Source organism: Siphateles boraxobius, unplaced genomic scaffold (genome assembly GCF_051911475.1).
Source record: "Siphateles boraxobius isolate OS27281-9 unplaced genomic scaffold, OSU_SipBor_1 65, whole genome shotgun sequence".
Classification (NCBI taxonomy): Eukaryota; Metazoa; Chordata; class Actinopteri; order Cypriniformes; family Leuciscidae; genus Siphateles; species Siphateles boraxobius.
In genome coordinates this window covers 14889558-14909586 of record NW_027509192.1, presented here as the reverse complement: position 1 = coordinate 14909586, position 20029 = coordinate 14889558, and the positions used below count along the sequence as shown (strand labels likewise).

The 20029-nt window shown below is 37.5% G+C and overlaps 1 protein-coding gene across 1 annotated transcript in view; it reads right to left on the bottom strand.

Annotated features, from left to right (window-relative positions):
- lamb1a (laminin, beta 1a) overlaps window positions 1-19745 on the bottom strand; it is a 37695-nt gene extending 17950 nt beyond the window's left edge. The window contains exons 1-17 of the mRNA XM_077211244.1: window positions 19574-19745; window positions 18610-18782; window positions 17290-17428; window positions 13815-13888; window positions 12158-12346; window positions 12011-12074; window positions 11672-11874; window positions 8807-8927; window positions 8065-8253; window positions 6607-6783; window positions 6375-6487; window positions 5110-5189; window positions 4118-4253; window positions 3877-4035; window positions 3567-3694; window positions 645-765; window positions 353-560 (exon numbers count right to left, since the gene is read on the bottom strand). Coding sequence (XP_077067359.1) covers window positions 353-560; window positions 645-765; window positions 3567-3694; window positions 3877-4035; window positions 4118-4253; window positions 5110-5189; window positions 6375-6487; window positions 6607-6783; window positions 8065-8253; window positions 8807-8927; window positions 11672-11874; window positions 12011-12074; window positions 12158-12346; window positions 13815-13888; window positions 17290-17428; window positions 18610-18782; window positions 19574-19625 — 2326 coding nt within the window. The 5' untranslated portion in view covers window positions 19626-19745. The remainder of the gene's footprint in view (window positions 1-352; window positions 561-644; window positions 766-3566; window positions 3695-3876; window positions 4036-4117; window positions 4254-5109; window positions 5190-6374; window positions 6488-6606; window positions 6784-8064; window positions 8254-8806; window positions 8928-11671; window positions 11875-12010; window positions 12075-12157; window positions 12347-13814; window positions 13889-17289; window positions 17429-18609; window positions 18783-19573) is intronic.
- Between the last annotated feature and the right edge of the window lie 284 nt (window positions 19746-20029).

The window sequence follows — 20029 nt, the reverse complement described above, 5'->3', positions numbered from 1 at the left end:
CGATGATGACAGAGTGAGCATCTGTACGTGTGTGCACTTTAAACAACAGATCAAGTCGAAATGCCACATTTGATTATACACAGTGTAAAAAAATTATGATAAATAAGTTATATCAACATTTTTTACATTTACAAAATAAGTAAAAAAAAATGTAAAAATTATACAAGATTCAACTCATTTCAAGTCAGTTTTATATAATTTACGTTGAAATTACTTGAATTTTTAAGTACAATCACCTTAAATGTTCAAGGCAGCAACTTTTTTATAGTGTAGAACTAGATTTTTTTTTTATTTTCTGAAGGAAATTCTTATCAAACATAACTAATAATTTGAATTTGTGTAGATTGTGTACCTTTCACTCCTTGGTGCAGAAGAGCCGACACGCTGAAGATGTAATTTCTGCAGATGTCGGTCATGGGGGTTTTCACCACAGCTTGGCTGTTCTCCAAACAGCGGTAGCGCTGGAAGGTTTCCCAGGCGCTGTTGGTCACCAAGTCCCCAGCGTCTGATCCAGAGCCAGTGAAAATATCCAGGTTTTTGCAGTGTGGCATGAGGACGATCTGAGGGCAAGGATCGAAATCGAACGATCAGCATTTGAGGATTCCAATGCAATTGAAGCTGTCTGTTTTGAGGGTAAAGCCTACCGAGTCGATGAGCGTGTATGGCGACTGCATATCGCTGAGAGCCGAGTATAGAGACAGACTCAAGCGCACGGTGTAGTTCAAGCCCTCTTCAAAACACACAGGCCTGGGCAACACCACATACCTGATGGGTAAAACCAAGAGAATTCACTTTCTCAACACTCAAAGACATTGGCTTCCAAAATCAAGTGATCTAACACAGTTAATGTTGTTCAGCGTATTTTCACGGTCAAAAGAAAGTAATTTCAAAAGGAGATTTCACCATGCAGTTTTCGCAGAAGTTGGTAGCGTTAATTTTCTGCATTGACTGACAGAATGCTGGTTGGTTTGAAAGTGGCTTCTGTGTGAGCTGCGCGTCACTATTGACAACAGACAATAAACCTTTTTTTTCCCCGCAACATTTAGCCTAAATTTCGCCACTATGATTGCACCTTCATGCAGCACCCTAACTGAAGTGACACCTCATAATGACTGATTTGGAATCTTCTACATAGGCAAGGAAGGCAAGCTCACAATTGATTTCAAGGGAGTTGTACATTAGCATTTTGCTAAGCTAACAGCGTGATACTCAAATAAGCATAAAAATGATAGCACAAAGTTTTAATTCGATTTTTTTATTATTAGGTTTTGAATTAAATAAATATATCTATAATCAACATTTCTATGGATTTGTGGCAATGCATTCTGGGATTGCATTCTATGTAAAGGATACATTTATGTTCAGTTTAGCTCAGTTTGTTTACTTTTAGTTTTTTTTTCCTCAGTTCCTGTTTTCCTTTGTTTGTATTCCCACACTTCCTAGTTGCTATGGTCACTGTCATTATTAGTTCATTGAGTTCAGCTGTGTTGAATTAATCATCTTGTTTGAGTCCCTACTTAAGTTCTTCCGTCACAGTCTGTCCTTGTTCGGTCACGTTTACGGTGTATGTTGCTCTGCCTCTTATCATTAAAATGTTGTGTTAGAACTGTAATTTTTGTCTTCGTCTGCCTTTCTGCAAACACCCGTGACAACATCTGATGCTGCCTTAAAATTTGTCAAAATAAGCTCATTAGCAACATCCTTTCAGTGTTATTTTAGTATTATTTATATAGTAGTATAGTTTTTAATGTGTATTTTTAATAAGCTTTTATTTTATATTTTCAGTTGTCAATTGAATTTAAGTGTATTTGTTTAGTCATTTTGTTATGTGGTTGTCATTTTTATAAGTTTTTGTTAATATTACTATTTAGGCTGAATTTATTTTCATTTCAGATTTAATTCAGGTTTAGTTTCTATTTATTTTCAGTTAGTTATTTTAGTCCTTCAGCTTAAACTTATTTCAGGTAGCAGTCAAAGCAACATTTCTAAGTTTTAATTGAAACTTTATTTCAATTACCAAAACTGTTTTTAATCATTTTAGTTGAAGTTAACCATAATAACCCTGCAGCCTTTGCATCAGGAGCACATCTACGTACAGTATTATGACTTGAAATACTTCCTATGTAGGAAGCACACTAGTTAGGCAGCACAGAGCTGTTCTGTCATTAGTGTTGTGGGGATGAAAGCGAATGTGCATCAGGTGTTATTCCTTCTCTCACACTTTATCCAAAGTCGAATACTTCCCTACTATATAGTATGTGAAAAAAAAAACCGCCAACAGAGTATGTCCAAATACATACATTCAAAAAACAGCAGGATGAAAAGTAGTCGCACACATTTACTATCCCATTAGGCCACGGGAGAGAATTTGTGAATGGAAGTGAACCGACGCAACTGACGCCGTATGTTAAGTGCTAGGTTTGTTCCCTCCCCTTTTGTTATTGGTTGCTGTGAGATTCGCCATAAAAAGGGAGTGGATAATGTGGTCGCGGATGCCCTTTCTAGAGTGTAACTCCCTCGAGGGGTTGTTTTGTTAACAAACATTGTAAAAATGTCTAATGTTTGATTATAAGGGTGGGGGTGTTGTGGGCTAGAATTTTTGTTCCCTACCCTTTTGTTATTGGTTGCTGTGTTTCACCCCCTCTGTTGTTGGTTTCTTCCTGTTTTCCCGCTCTTTGCTATCTTTAAGTTTGGTGACTGGTTGACTTATGGAAACAGGCCAATCAGGATGCTCTCTGTCTTACATGCGCTTCATGAGGCACACAGGCACACACACGCAAGGTCTCTCGCTCTCTCCCTCTCCGCCGTGCGCGCGCTACACGGTTTGGAGCACAGTCTCTTCTGTCTCGCATGCGCGCTCTTGCTCGCTCGCTCTAGATTTCGGGAGATTTGAACTAATTTGCGGGCATCAGGGAGCCGCTATCAATATGCAGGAAACTCCCGGAACTTCCGGGAGACTTGGGATGTCTGGGAGCGTGTGCAACCCTGTGTACGTTTTTGTTTTCGTTAGTGAAGCTTTAGCTATGGCGTGTTAATCGCTGAAGAATTCTTTATTTTCTGTTTTTGTTTTCAGTTAGTTTAGAGGGTGGGGATTAGTTAGTGTGGGCTTTGGTTTTGTTATTTTGTTTGTTTAGCACCGCTCATCTTCTTTCTCTCTGTGGCTTATTTCAATTATCACTTTTCAATTATTTTTCTTAAGTTGTATATAGCTGTAAATAAGTTTGTTTGTTTGTATTTTAATTTGTGTGAATTATCTTTTTCATATTGTAAATAAAGCGAACCACCTGCTTGCAGTTATCTCAGTGATCCTTGTGTCATTCACCCACGGTACTCCCCAGAGACCAAAATTAAAGGAGTGTTTTTAATTTGTATTATGTACGTCTTCCCTCTATGGCATATGGGGACGTAACACCGTAGGTCACATGACAGTAACAACATGGCCGATGAATTTCATTCATACTCTCCACATTCATGCTATATAGAATGTACTTTTTAACGGTCGCAAAGTAAACTCAACTCAAGTAAACCCTATTTAAACAGTACGTGATTTCAGGCGTAGCACATACCTGGATCCAGGATGCAGAGACACCATCTGGTTGTCATCATCGGGCATTGTGTTGGCACAGCGGCTGTCGGCGGTAATGACGCGAGGCCTGATGACAGTCATCAACACTTCTTCCCACTGCTCTGGCAGCTACCGACCATGAAAGAGCAAAAAGATGATGTAATGATGTCATGTCTGCTGAAGCTGCCTGCTTACCCTTGAACTCAAGAGAGGATGATGAAACATGTCCCAGCTGACTTCAGTCAGACAATTTTGTCGTATTAATTACACTTTATAATACTCGTATTATAAAGATTAGCAGAGGAAGTCACCTGAGGTTCATATCGGATGATGATGTCATACTCCATAGAGTGGGGAATGTTGTCAATGCTGAATTCAAGATAGGCACCTTCAGGAACATTCACAAAACCAATGCCAGTCCAAGTAGGGGATCTGTCCTGAGGGTGTGTTCTCGGGACAACGGTCACACCCTGCAGAGAGACGGAGAGATAACTGGGTCAACCATTCGGTCAAACGAGGACTTTGATAAATGGGAATAATGAAGACACCTACTGGTCCAAATTTGGCATCCTCTGCTTCATAAGTGTAGTGGTCCAGAGCAATGAAGTAAAAACCAGATTCCACCTGGTCGCAACGCCTGCCAAACATGTGCTCGCGACACTGGCACTGACCCGTTTCAGGAGAACAACTGGGAATGTGAGGTTAACAGGTTTAGATGGTTCGTCTGAATGGTCTTGAGAAAAATAGCTCAGGAGGAAATATTCCACGCACACATAATCAAGATACAAAACCAGTGAGGAATGGCACCCAACTGATTGTTGGACTGCGGTTAAAGCCTGCCTTTGTAATTTTTTGTAAATGGAGTTTTCTTATTGGACGATATTGCCAGTTCAGGGCTTAATCTGGGACTAAGAATTGCTTTTTCAGGCCTCCTGCCAGTAGTTTCTCAACAGCCTTATACAACTTGTTAGAAGGTGCAGTAGGAGTAGAAAGTAAGTTTTTCTGAAGTTCTGCAGTTTTCGACAAGGTAAATTAAAGACGATTTAAGGCCTTAATGAATACCATTATGAATGCAATTTAAGACCTCTCCTTTCACGTCAAAAAAATATATTTAAAATCCCAGAATTACTTGTGAAGTAAATTAATTTATTCACATTCAATATGAACATTCAACTGATTATGACAATACAGAACTGTGTAACCAAGAAATAGATTCAAATGAAATTAAAATAAACACCACATTGCGACACACTTTCTGGGCATGCTAAATAAAATATAAATAAATTCTGAAAAAATATAATAAATTCTGTCTGAGCTGCACTGTCTGCAGAGTAGTAAAATACCACCCAAAAATACGTTTAAAAACATTTCCCAAAAAGCGTTTAGTTAAGAACAATTTAAAAGTAACGTTAACTACATAATCCAATCAATAACCAATTGTATTTAAGACATTTTAAGGCCTAAAATTCGGATTCGACTTTTTAAGGACAGACTTTTTTCAGGCAGAAAGTAGAACTTCATACAGGAGGAGTAGTTTTACTCACTGGTTGTTGATTGCACCACCATGATCACAGTCACATGGTCTGCAGCCATCCATATCGTTACTGAGACCCCAGTGCTGAGGCTATCAGCGAGAGAGAGAGAGAGAGAGATAGGTTTGTTAAAAGACCATTTCAACAGATAGACCTCACAAGAAACTAAATGTAAACAGCAGTCCTTAAACGCAAGAGATCACATTTTTGCACAACAAAATGATAAAAATCTGTAAAAAAAAAAAGAAAATAATATTTATATATTTAATTAAAATTGTATAATTTAATAAAAAAAAATTTAAAGGTGCAGTAAGCATTTTCTGAGAATCACTTTTGATATTTGAAATCACCAAAACAAATTTAAAGTGTAAGTATAATAACAACACCCTACCCAAAAGGATCACACCCTTATCTTGGATAGCTCCGCCCCCCAAATTCATGAACACGCTATGCATAATAGGCCCCTCCCACCTCATGAGTGGACACGCCCCTTACTGCTGGTTGGCTACAAGTGAGTTTTGGTGCTCGGTCCGATCCACTTTCAATAGCGTTTCTCTGAAATAGCTTACTGCACCTTTAAGCAAATTTTACATGAGTAAAAGTGATATTATAATGAACATCAGGGTTCAGCCAATCAAATTCAAGCACTGGCACAAACTTTTGTATAATTTACATTATAAAACGGATAGTTCAGGTCCTTGATTCTGATTGGTTAAGCCGCATTCAAAGCCGTAGTAAATTACTCTACAAACATACACCTGTGACCTTATTACATCCGTACTAATGCACCACTGCGTCTAAAATATTAAATTTAATATTTTTCTACTTTAAAGCAATACGCTTATTTCACACAGCCGGTTTTTTGAAATCGAAAGCGAGGCTCCGGTGGGAAGAACCCCGGAAGTAAAGATAAACAACAATGCCTTGGACTACCAACCTGAAGCTGCTGCCGCGATTTACACTATTGGATGTTAATATCCAATATAGGATATGTAGATATAGTTCGTTCCAACTTATTTTTTTACTTTCTGAAAAAAAAAATTATAAATGAATTTCACTGTGTATAGTCTAAAGTATCCATTTTAAAATAACGGCTGCGTGAAATAAGCGTATAAGCCCGTTGAAGTTCCTCTGCGTCGTGCCTAACAATAATTATCTGTTTTAGTGTCACATTACTTACCATAAAAGTCAAATATTATGTTTTTTAAAAATAAAATAATTTACAGTTTTATTTCACAGACATATGAATTGACTCATAAAGTAAGCAGAACACCCACCAGACACTGGTCACAATTCCTTCCGGTAACCAGACGTTTACAATAGCAGTTTCCTGAGTCAGTATCGCATGGGCTTCCACCTGGAACTGTCCCCATAGCATTGCACGTGCATGCTGGGTAACAACAACACAAGAACAGCTTTCTTTACAGTTATCAAGACCTTATTTTCACATTGACAAATGATTTGGTTTTAGACTGATTAATCGATTTATTGTGTGAGGCATCGACTTACGCTGGCATCCTAGAGGGTCGTCGCTGAGTCCGTAATGGCCCTGTTTGCACTGGTCACACCGCTCTCCCTCCACATTAGGCTTACAGCGGCACTGACCCGAAATCAGCCCGAGAGACACGTCTGTCAGCGGATCACAAACTCCACCGTTCAGAGAGCCGACCGGATCACAGTTACAGGCTGGAAAAGACAAATCCGGACAGCATACTTAAAGACAATGGGAGGAACTGTGGACAGCTGGGAAAACTAACAAGAAGCCATGCTAGATCTTAGTGTACATCAATGCAGCACAAGAAAACTAAAATGATCTGTATCTCCTTATATATAATAGTACAGTTTTAGTACAGTCTATTACAAAGTTCCCCATCAGCACAACAATCTATTGGTAACACTTAACAATAAAGTTTAGTTTAACATTAAAGCATTAACAAACAATGCACCATTTTAAGTCAGTAAAGACATTTATAATGTTACAAAAGATATGTTTCAAATATATGCTGTTTTTTTCTTACTTTCAATTCATCAAAGAATCCTGAAAAAAAAATTATTACAGTTTCCACAACAAATATTAAGCAGTAAAAACTGTTTTTAACATGGATAATAATTAAAACCATTTAGAATAATTGAGCACCAATAATAATGGATAATATTTGAGCAGAAAATCAGTATATTAGAATTATTCCTGAAGGATCATGTGACACTTTCATGTCACACGGAATATATTGAGTTTTACAATACATTCAAATAGAGAACAGTTATGTTAAATTACAATAATATTCCACAATATTACTGTTTTTACTGTATTTTTGATCAAATAAATGCAACTTTGATGAGCAAAAGAGACTTCTTTTAAAAAACATGTAAAAAATATAGTATTTTGTATAAAAATACAAAATATAGTATACTATATATAGTATAAAAACTTAAGTATTTTGACAGGTGGTGTATTTTTGTTAATTCATGTTTGGTCATAAAGCATTAAATAATGATAATTTATGCAACTTGTATTTTGACACTCAAATTAAATGAACATTAACCCAATTAATACATGTAATAAAAAACATTGTTTGTTGTTATTTCACATTAATTATTGGATTAATGTTAATGAATCTTTTTGTAAACTGTTACCAAAGTTTGATGTAAAATTCACACAGACCGCATTTCTGCTTTGTGGTCAAAGGGTATAAACTAAAAACCTCAGTCACCACAACAACAGAGGAATGTGAAACCTTAGACCCGTGCGCTTTGAGAAAGGGAGGAGCTCTGTGGTGATGGACCACTTCAAAGCCCAGGTGTTTCTACTCCCCAAATCTGCACAAGCAGAGATAAACAAAGAAACAGCTGGACCAGAATCACATCACAAACTAGACCAGACAGGTAGAGGAGAAGTAGCTGTGTGAATGGGGGGGAGGGGGGAGGTCAGAGGACATGACAGGAGAGGAAATGAGAGGGGACACATACACTCGCAGATGTTGGGGTCACGGATGTCTTTCTCCGGATGTTGGTAGAAGAATGGCTTGCACTGCTCGCACTTGTGACCCATGGTGTTGTGCTCGCAGCCGTCACACACGCCACCGCTCACGTTACCCGAGGCCTGAAACACGGCCATGTCGAAATGACAGGAATCAGAGTGATGATTGCAGTTACACTCTGTAAAAGAAGCAGGAAAATGTTAGTGAGATAATGCAAATAATGGTAGATAACAGAGTAACAATTGTGCAACAAACTACTGTACCACGTTGTTGTTTAAAAGCTATAATGCAGTAAAATTTGTGCCACAAAGAACTACAACAACGTTGTTTAAAAATTATTCTGCAGTAATTTTCGACTCTGTGTTTTTAATGAGTTACAATAAACTCACAAAACATGTTAGTACTGTAAAAATTATTTTAACATCTTAAGAAATGATAATGGAGTAACAATGGTACAACAAAAAGAACATCAACGTTGTTCAGAAACTGTCATTTAAAAACAATGATATAACAAAGAATTATGATAACGATAATGCAGTAACATAGAACAAATATATATTTCATTAATAACTCATAAATATTACGTTTTTGGGTTTATACCACATAACATTGTATAACCTGAACTAACCTTGTTGTGTCATAGAAAGTGATTTTTAGATAAATTAATAGATCTTGACAAAAAATGTGCATGATTTCATTGGCCCATGATTTAACGTAGCATAACATCATACTTTTACAGGCGTTGGTGTTGCGTCCCTCGGCGGGCCTCCAAGGCAGGTCATGGTAAAAGTCCTGACAGCGCTCACAGTTCAGACCCATGGTGTTGTGATTACACATACAATGGCCATGGACCTACGGCAAAAGCAGACATAATAATGATAACCAATAACAAAACACTCAGAATAATTGTAATCAGACTGACACTATTTGGAATAAGATGTTTTAAAGCACCAAACAATATAAACAGAAAAGTAGATGAAAATTCGAGGAGCCAACTTCTAACTGAGACCCTGAAATGTTTTGTGAAAAGCTTCATCTTACAACAGAAACTTAGATAAAAGATGCAGTTGCTCAGAACATAAAAATCCGGCCCTAAACCAGATGGCAACGGGAGATGTTTATACTGGATGCATCTGGTCTATATTAAACAAACTCCAGCTCTGGAACATACACAGATCTGGACACAGTCTATGTGAGCTTTCATAGAACTGCTTCATACCTGGAGAAAATCTAGGGTCACTTCAGTGCAAAAAAATGTACTGAGATTGAGATCCGGATGTATTTTCAGTTCATTACTTTTGTAAGGTCTGCAACAGACTGAGACGCATTTCAGACAGATTGCAAACAGAGGAGAGAGCAGACTAAACAGGAAACTTGTTCCTTTGCTATATTTCGTTTTTGTCTCTAAAAATCATTGATATAAAACCGCAAAAACACATACTAAAAACATAAATGAAACAAAACCAAAAAAGGTTTGTAAACAAGACACTCGACAAGACCCTCTGAGTGCATTTTCTCTGCCACATGATTATTTGCACTGTAAACTATTCAATAATGAAACCATGAGGCGGTCCACATACTTTCATACTAATGTGAAACAGATCCAGACTGAATTAGCAGCAGACAGGGATGGAAGTTCAAAAGATTTCTTTCCGTGACAAATGTGTGTGAGATGTTTTCTTCAAAACAGAGGTTAAAAATCCACAAAAAATGTCTGCTGCATTTACATTTGGCATAAATCAAAAACTACTTCCTATTAAATTTGCTGTATTTACTTCCTATTCATTATCATATAATACTGCATTAAATTTTCATAATTTCTTGTCATTTGTGATGTGATAAAAAGTGTTAAATGGAGCTGGGATTAATACACTGAAAACAGTCAAAAGCACAATTTGTATAAATGAAATATAACAATAAGTAATATAAATATTACAATATATAAATATAATTTAATCTAAAAATAATAATAGTGAACTATAAAAAAAAGTACTAATAACTTACTTAACGTGCCCCTATTATGCTTTTTAGGATATTACCTTTCATGTAGTGTGTAATATAGCTGTTCGTGAATGTAAAAGATTTGCAAACTTTTAAAGATCAAAGTGCAGATAAAGGGAGTTATTGTCTCACAAAAGAAAGAACCGATTTTGAACTGCCCGAAACAAGTCTTCAGTAATTCCAGTTTTACTTCCAGCTCAAACCTGTGTAGGTTTGAAACAAATTTGCATAATGCCAGTCTAGGGTCTTCATTGGCTGCCGCGAACAACATGTACTTTGGCCCTCAAACACTGTAGTTGTAGCTGAGACTTGAAGAGTTTGGTTCATGTTGTCATGTCGAGAGACGCTGTTTCCATGCACTTCCAAAAGATGAGGACTCGAGCTCAAATTGATACGACAAAACCGACGCCATCGTTACTGTTCGTATCACTGTGTGTCCAGCGCTGAGGAAGATCCAGAGCTGAAATTCAGATATGGTAATGGATATTTCTTTTCTGATACGCTCTGTAAGAGCCATCTGACCAATCAGAGCAGAGTAGACCAAACACAACAGACCGGGCCATCTGACCAATCAGAGCAGAGTAGACCAATCACAACAGACTGGGCCATCTGACCAATCAGAGCATAGTAGACCAATCATAACAGACTGGGTCATCTGACCAATCAGAGCAGAGTAGACCAATCACAACAGACCGGGCCATCTGACCAATCAGAGCAGAATAGACCAATCACAACAGACCGGGCCATCTGACCAATCAGAGCAGAGTAGACCAATCACAACAGACTGGGCCATCTGACCAATCAGAGCAGAGTAGACCAATCACAACAGACTGGGCCATCTGACCAATCAGAGCAGAGTAGACTAATCACAACAGACTGGGCCATCTGACCAATCAGAGCAGAGTAGACTAATCACAACAGACTGGGCCATCTGACCAATCAGAGCAGAATAGACCAATCACAACAGACCGGGCCATCTGACCAATCAGAGCAGAGTAGACCAATCACAACAGACTGGGCCATCTGACCAATCAGAGCAGAGTAGACTAATCACAACAGACTGGGCCATCTGACCAATCAGAGCAGAGTAGACCAATCACAACAGACTGGGCCATCTGACCAATCAGAGCAGAGTAGACTAATCACAACAGACTGGGGCATCTGACCAATCAGAGCAGAGTAGACCAATCACAACAGACTGGGCCATCTGACCAATCAGAGCAGAGTAGACTAATCACAACAGACTGGGCCATCTGACCAATCAGAGCAGAGTAGACCAATCACAACAGACTGGGCCATCTGACCAATTAGAGCAGAGTAGACCAATCACAACAGACTGGGCCATCTGACCAATCAGAGCAGAGTAGGCTCTCAGAAAGGAGGAGTTTAGAGAGACTGAATCCTTTATCGAACCGTTTCAGACACTGTGAGAAAAGAGGTGATGCTATAATGTATATTATGAGAAAATTAAAGTTTTTTTGACCTTGGGTGCATGTAAACCTGTTGTAGGAGACCTTTAAAACAAAACTAGAAGCATTTAAAATAGCATAATAGGGGTGCTTTAAATTGCTTTGCCATGGCTTGATAAAACATACCATGCCCTCCATGACCTCTTCAGATCCATCGACAGGTGCGCATTCAGATGCGTGTCCGTAGCAAAAACAGTTTCCTCTGACCACCATGTCGTAGATTGAGTAGTAGTACTTCTCCTTGATCTCCATACGTGAGTCCAGAAGGTTGTCCCCGAGAGTGTGCAGCCTAGTGAACTTCACTCTCAAATTAGTGATCTTTAGCATGTCTATAGAAGGGAAACGTAAATTATAGATAGCAAGAAGTTAGAAACAACCATTTGGTTGGTCTGTTAGGCCACTTAATGACAAAGATGTATGTTTTTTAAGAAAAGGTCACTGCTTGTGTTTCGTTTCTGTCCTTACTTTGGATTCTGGGGCTGTAGGGATCATCAATCCTGAAGACTGGATCCAAAACCCTAAAGATGACCTTCAGAACCAAAAAGGAACAAGAGTCAATCCAGTGTTTAAGGAAGTATTCACCAGAAGTGCAGTAAATTTCCAGACGCTCACCTCGCCCTCAGTTGAGGGTTCAATGTCAGAGTAGCGAGAATCGCAAATAACATCATCCACTTTGGCCATGGGTCCTTGAGAGACGAAGGGGAAGGAGGATTCGCAGTCATAAGCAAAGTAACGGTACACTTGCCAAGTCGTCCCAAAGTCCGAAGAACGCTCGATCACCATGGCAGCCGGTCGAAATGTCTAGAGAAAGAGAGAGCACAATAGGACATTGCAAGCTTGGGATCAATACTTCCAATATTGATGATATCCCGTATCATCAAAATTGATCCTTACATAATATCTATACTTATTTTTTGGTTACACTTTATTTTAAGGTGAAGCTGTTACAGGGTATTTACACAAAAATACAGTAATATTAATTAACTACATGTACTAACTATAGGGTTAGGGTTAGTTGATTGTAATTATGCATAATTTATTAGGTATTACTATAGTAAGTGCATGTAACTACGTCAACTTAAAATTCTTACCCATTTTGCAACTACTTTGTATAGCATGAAAATTACAGTGTACTAAAGTGCACCTTTGAAGTTTTCATCCCACTAAAACATGCCAAAACGTGACATTTATTATAATATTTTTTTTAAGAAATCATTGATATAAATTCTGACTTATACAATAAGCTGATGATTAAATTCATGTTATGGCCAATAACTAATAAATGGATGACATTCAAAATTACAGTAAAGTTAAAATAAGTCTTTTTAAATGCGACAAGTGAATTTAGGCAACTCATTACAATGCATCATTTAAAAATGGATACTTATTTTTAAATTGGATAAGGATTAAATTTAAGTGCTATCAAATTACCCAGAAAAATAATATTGGCCAATATGGTAGCGATATTTTACCCAGTGTTGTTTTATAATGACTGTTTTGAATTAGATTATAATCTAATTTAAAATTTTTGTTCAAGTTTTATTCATTTTTGTCTGTTTGTTATTTTTATTAATTATTAGTTTATTTGTTTTAGTTATTTTGGTACTTCAAGTAAAACTAAACCAAAATAAGCTGAACTAAAACAAGTTTGCTTTTTATATTTAATTTTATTATATTAAACACTTATTTTAAGTAACAAAATGTATTTGATGGTTTTAGTTAACAATAATAACCCTGATATCATCACTAGTTTCATAATTTGTAATAATTTACAGTTTATTTGTTGTTTTTGATTTGATTTTTTAAGATATTATGTTAAAAGGCAAGAAACATGGAATGGATATTATTATATGATATGATATTATATTATATCAAAAAACAGTGACTTGTCTCTTGTTCAGTGCCATTCACAACAATCTTTGCAATGAACATCACATGAGCACTATTGTTCTTTTGAAACCAGTCGTTTAATCTGTGCTCTTTGATATTTTTTAACTGTATTGGTGAAGTGAGATCATGCAGAAATGTAATCTTTAGCTGAAGCATTCCATCGGTCTCAGTCGGCTGCACAGCTGGGTTTATCCCAGACCTCCCACGGCTCCCACACACTGAGCAACACTTCCCCTCCTGCCAACAAAATCCACATCAACCCCCCTTCCCTTCCCACATTCTCTCTTAACGACCTCAAGTCTCACCTCAGCCCGGGGCTGTGGCGACACCTTCCCCCTTAACGCACATCACCAACTGCCTGTGTCCCCTAAGCACTTACTTTAAAGGTCATGATGAGGTGGGTGAAGTGGAACTCTGCCTCAAGGTTCAACTGGATTGTGACATTCTCCAGGCCTGAGAAAGAGGAAAAAGACATCAAGAAAGAGAGTCCAGTCAAAGGGTTGTATTTCTCCACAATTATTAATGCACTTCCATTTATTAACTGCCAGATATCACTCTAAAAAAATAAAGGTTCTTTATTGGCCTCTATGATTCCATGAAGAACATTTCCATTCTTCCCAGTTTTTAAAGTGGTTTCAGGTCTGAGATTTGCTCTGTCCCTACTAGTGTCCCCCAGGGTTCAATTATAGGCCCCTTACTTTTTAGTATTTATTATAGCATATTTCCTTTTGGATTGCTCTTAAGTTCACCAGACTTTATTATCAATTTTACGCAGACAATACTCAGATTTCTCTCACACTGCATTTTTGATATAAAAATATGGATGACCCAAATTTCTCTGTTTCAAGACTGAGGTCATGCTTATTAGCTCTCAGTTGGTTCACTAATTTGAAATGTGGATAGCACTGTTTTGGAGTTACTAAAAAAAAAAAAAAAATAGGAGTTATACTTAGTTTCAGTACAAATTACATAATTTAACCAGGAACATCTGCAGCATGTACATTAAAAAGCAATGCACAATTGCTCTAATAGTACTTCAGAACTCTGCTACTCTATAGTTACACTGCTTTTTTATTGGTAAAGTGCTTTGAAGGTCTATTAAGAATAAACAGTCATATCTTTGATTAAGTAGGAGTTTCCCCCCGGTATTCCCAGGCTTTTGGTCCAGTTGGCAGCTGTATCTCTCATGGGTAAGTACTTCTCTGTCCTCCTACCACATACTCTCTCCTAAACCATACATTCACAGGCTTCTCTGGTTGCATTCATGGTCCCTTGTTTCCTGTCCCACTACATTTCACACTCATCCACTGCAATAACCAGTAAATCTCTGGATTTCCATTTCCTCTGTCTGTTCATGTAATTGAGGAACATATGGCTTGTAGAAACTGTACATTCTAACAGCTTGAAACAGCTGAACCTTCTCCTTTTGGCTAAAGATGTTTACGTAACATCTGAGTGGCTTCATTGGAGGTAGAATAATGGGAGCGTTCCCAGGAAAAATATATTTGTCTTAGGGGCCATTTACACAACACTGTTTCCAACTGAAAATGGGAAACTTTTTATGGGTTTTAGCATTTCATTTACACGACAACGACGTTCCGCGGGTCTAAAAATGCAAACTTTTGAAAACGGGTTTCAAAGTGCAGGTTTTTGAAAATGATAGGCTACCATTTTAGTCTCAGTGTAAACTACAAAAACGGTAATCTGTGAAAATGGTGACGTCATGTGCATTATGTGTAAAAGATCTTAGAAATGTACCCAATGTATTCATGTTGATTTCATATGATTTTGAAAACTGTTTATGTGTGTTATAACCATCAACTATAAACATATTTTCCTTACACCATGAATAGTATATTTAATCAGTGTTTGAGTGTGTGTTTCTTAATAATCATTTACAACTTATTTATATATTTGTATATATATATACACAATATATATTATATATTACATATATATAGTATATATAGTATATATAGACCAAATATATATTTACAAATACAATAAATTATTCATTATAAATGTATTATGTTAGCTTTTCATAGAGTTGCACCACATGACATTTTACTGAGCTGAACTAACCTTGTCATAAAAAAAGGTTGATAAAGTTTTAAATATGGATATTTTTCTTGCACAAATGCATCGCTTCACTTCAGAAGACCTTTATTAACCCCCACAGAGCCGTGTCGAGCACTAGTCATGAATAGATGCACTTTAATGGACTTCCAAAGACAAACAGCCATTCACTCCCATTATCAAGCTTGGACGAGCCAGGACATTTTTTAATACAACTCCGATTGTATTCGTCTGAAAGAAGAATGTCATATACACCTAGGATGGCTGAAGGGTGAGTAATACATGGGCTAATTTTCATTTTTGGGTGAACTATCCCTTTAAGTGAACCTAATTTCTTACTTCATCTTTGTAAAGAAACCTCATTACTTAACTGGCTACTCTCTACTGTCTCAGATGACGACATCTTTTCCTGTCGGCCACCGTAACTTCTGTTGGTTGCGATTCACAACCTCACCACTAGATGTCACTAAAAATCACACACTGCACCTTTAAGAGACTTATGGAATTACTGGTCTGTTGAGGGTCTGATAGATATTTCCTTTTTTTCTTTTAAAGATATTTCCTTTTTTTTTAATATATATCTTTTTTTTTTTTACATTTATCTCATGCTGTTTCAAACCAGTATTACATTTTTGAGTGAAATGTTCTTTCAACGCTATCAGAAGGAAGAAAACTCTTTCCCAAGGGAAAAAGAGTTGTCATTCCACACTTTAAAGACGGGTCATCACCTTAACTGGTCAGCAATTACACAATTGCTTTGAAGTTGTTAGAGCCTCCATTGGTCTGATTATAGGGGAACTAACGGACACACTAATGAGAGAGAATTCCCTATAATAAGTGTTTCACTGGCTTCCTATGTTCCCATGCGAACTATATGGATAGTTTAGGGGCATTCACACCGGAGGAACCTTTTCATAGTTCCTAGAACTATTGGTGGAAGTACCCGGATATTGGCGTGTTCACACCGCAGGAACTAGGAACGATTTTAGTTCTAGGAACTCTTTTGGAGGAACTAAATGAGCTCCTACTTCAGAGTAGAGTCTAACCCAGCACTATAGGAAATATCCGTGACGTTAGTGTTCGCGGATTGGCCGAACGCACTCGAAACACCAGCACCCGCCATTAAAAAAAAAACAAAAAAAGCCATGTAAACACACAGATTATAGCCTATATATTTACTCCAGAAACTAACTCTACGAACATGGAAAACAGTGATAGATGGGCCTCTTAACCTATATGCTGGGCAGAAAATCCAACGCAACTTTTGAAGGGACCAAACGAAACATTTTCATTTATTTCTGCTCAGCTAGCAACACTAGATATCAGCCACAAGGCATACGCTTATAACTTTTCATATACTGTCTACTTTTATGTTTAATAGTTCTATCTAATAACACATTAGATAGGACTGTTGGTCAGATCGTAACCTAATGAACACAGAGAATGCGAGCACTGTTTGTTTGCTCAGACTCTGGCGTTCTCAAAATAAAGGTCTGCCGCCCGAGCTGTCAAAATAAAAGTCACAACAACGAGTGCAGCTTACGTCACTTCAGAGTTCCTGCTGTCGGTGCAAATGCATCGGGAAAAGGTCCCTATGGGAACCATTAGTTCTCTGGAAACCACCCTGGTGGTTAGTTCCTAGAACTAAGTTCCTAGAACTATCCGGTGCGAAAGCCCCTCTTGACTAGTAAGCAAACACTTAAAATTGTACTGAACATTGGTATTGAAAAGGAAAAATTATGACCAATTGTCTTGTTTGGAATCACAGCTCAACTCACCATTTTCTGACTGCCACCAAGTCTTGAGGCGGTTCGGAGCAAACGTAGTCACAACATTTTCAATTCCGTGGCTGGTTACTTGGTGCATACTCTCATCGTAGGTCTCCCTGGAATCGCACACAAAGCACTTCTTCTCTTCCTGTGATTGAGGGGGTGGCAAAACCAGATAATGTCAATTGCATTCTTGTGACACAAGAAGTTCTCCAAATGAAATGAATGACTGACTGCAAAGGTCTCCGAGATACCAAAGCAACTCAACCCACTTGGTCTGATTTACATTATGCAGCTTTTTCAAAGTCTGATGACCTACAGAGAGCATTGGTTTCATGTGCTCTCCAGATGTTAAGAGTTGCTTTGGGACATTTTTCTCTTCATTAAAAACCTATTTAGGAAATTTAGTTCTCTTAGCTTGAAGCTGGGACATATATGGAGTTGTAATTGTGACCAGCGCATTAAAATTAGTTGCTGTCTACCTGATAACCGCCATTTGACCTCACGAGGGAAGGATATCACCACCACCATTTTAATGACTGTCTACATGCCATGAGCTCCAACTCAAAATATTGCACTGCAAAGGTTTGTCTTTGATGACACCACCTAACTTTAAACGATTAAACGTGAAGAGATGAAGGTAAACTGAAGACTGGTGATGAAAAGAACTGATACAATGGTTTAAAGAAAATTCTTGGTCTCGAGCCAAGACTTAGAAGCAATTATCTCTGTTATGGCGTGGTATGAGTGATTATAACTCAGACATTGCATCAATGAACCTCTATGAACTAGGATGCAGTTTTGAAGATTCAAGATTTGAAGATTTTGAAGTTTCAGAAGACCCTAATAGCATTTTCAATGGACCTACGTAAAACATATTAAGGCGTTATGTCTAGAAGGAAGTCGTCTAGACATTCAAAGTTCACATGTCCTGAAACAAATCTCTACAGACAAACATGTTCCAAAAACACCCACATGAAATAACAGGACTGCAATAAAGCTCTTTCTGAAGATCTTCCAGATAAACGCCCAGAGGGGTGTTGGGAGAAATAAAACACAGAAATCCTCAATTGTGGTATTGAAATTCAATTATCAGGCCAAATATAGAGCCCACAGGGGTGCAGTTTTCATTTCGAATGAACATATATCAATTGACATCATGACGTAAAATTAATGCTTATCTTTGCAACCTGAAAAATTAAGCCCTTATAATTTCCACCACTATGGAATGATGTTAGCTCATCATTCAAAGTCAATGTTTCTGAGACTTTTAATAGCAAAACATCTGCGTTTATTCAAAAGGGTTTTGAGATGCAGAACATAGGTTACCTGCAAATGACTGACGATACAAAAGGGCTCAGGTTTATGGAGTCCGCATGTCGAGGTGGCCGAGAGTTGGTCAGCTCTTCCAATGAGAAGATCTCCTGTGGCAGGATAACAGCTCCCCTCTGTGCAAACATCTCCCAGCTCAGGCACATCCGCAAGAGCCCATGCCCCTACAACTTTGTGGAAGAAAAACGTTTAAATGCATTTGTACTAATGAAACATAATATCATATGGACTGTGTTTGCCTGTATTTTCAAGGTCCTTTAAGTTTTAGAAAAGCTCAAAGAAGTGAGTGGAGATAAACCAACATATCAGCCAGGCTGCTAAATGTGCCATTTTAACATACATAGCCTACACTAAAAAAATAAACAGATTTTTTTTGCAGTTATGGTTCTATGAATAACCTTTAACATCCATGGAATCTTGCCATTGCAAAAAAGATTCTTTATATCGGAAATAATTCTTCAGATTATTAAAATGTTGTTCACACATGAATATTGAAAAAACATGGTTCTTTTAAGAACTGTTCACTTAAAGGTTCTTTGAGGAACCAGAAAATGGTTCTTCTGCGAAAAACCCACTGTTGGAACACAAATTCAAAACACACATAAACATGACACAGACACATATATCCACATAAATATAAATCGGTCTATGTGTTTTCTAAATAAGATGCAACTGTTTGAATGGCAGTTAGTTGAAATAAAATTTAAATTCAATTATATAAGTATATTAATTAAAAAGTAAATGAAAAAAAGAAATTTCAGTGTAATAAAAATAAAACATGTATATAATCACAGGTGAACGTGCAAAGGTGTAAATACATATAATTTGTCAAATTACTTGAAGTAAATATATTGCAAAAATATAACTGCTTAAATTTGAGAACCCATGCTTTGTGGCAGTAAAGAAAAGGGAAAACCTTATTTGAGTGACTTTGCCTCAACCAAACTAAAATTAAACTTACTTAGAAGGGCTGCGAGCTGTAACAGCATGTTTCTAGACTCTTTCTTCAGCATGTGTGAGCAGTAATCCTGGTTTTGAGTTGAGTCTGGTGATCCCTGCAGACTGAGCTGATGTCTGCTATACTGCAGCTGGAACTAAGAGAAACTTTTCTTCTTCGCTAATCATCTGCGCATGCGTCAACTCGCCCCTCCCTCCCTCCCTTATTCACGAAGGTGGTCTTCTTGAGGTAAGCAACGGTCGGACAAAAAAGGGATACAACTAATTAAAAGAGTACTATAAGTGTAAGTCTAAGTAGACTGATGTATGTTACTTACACGTCAAAGGACAAATACTGATTGTAAGCCATTGCATACACTGAGGAAAATGCACCTTTTGTGAGATTTGAAACAGGATGGATTCGGCAAAGATTTAGCTAAAGTTAACGTTAACGTTACCGTCGGGTGGAATTGTTCGAGTT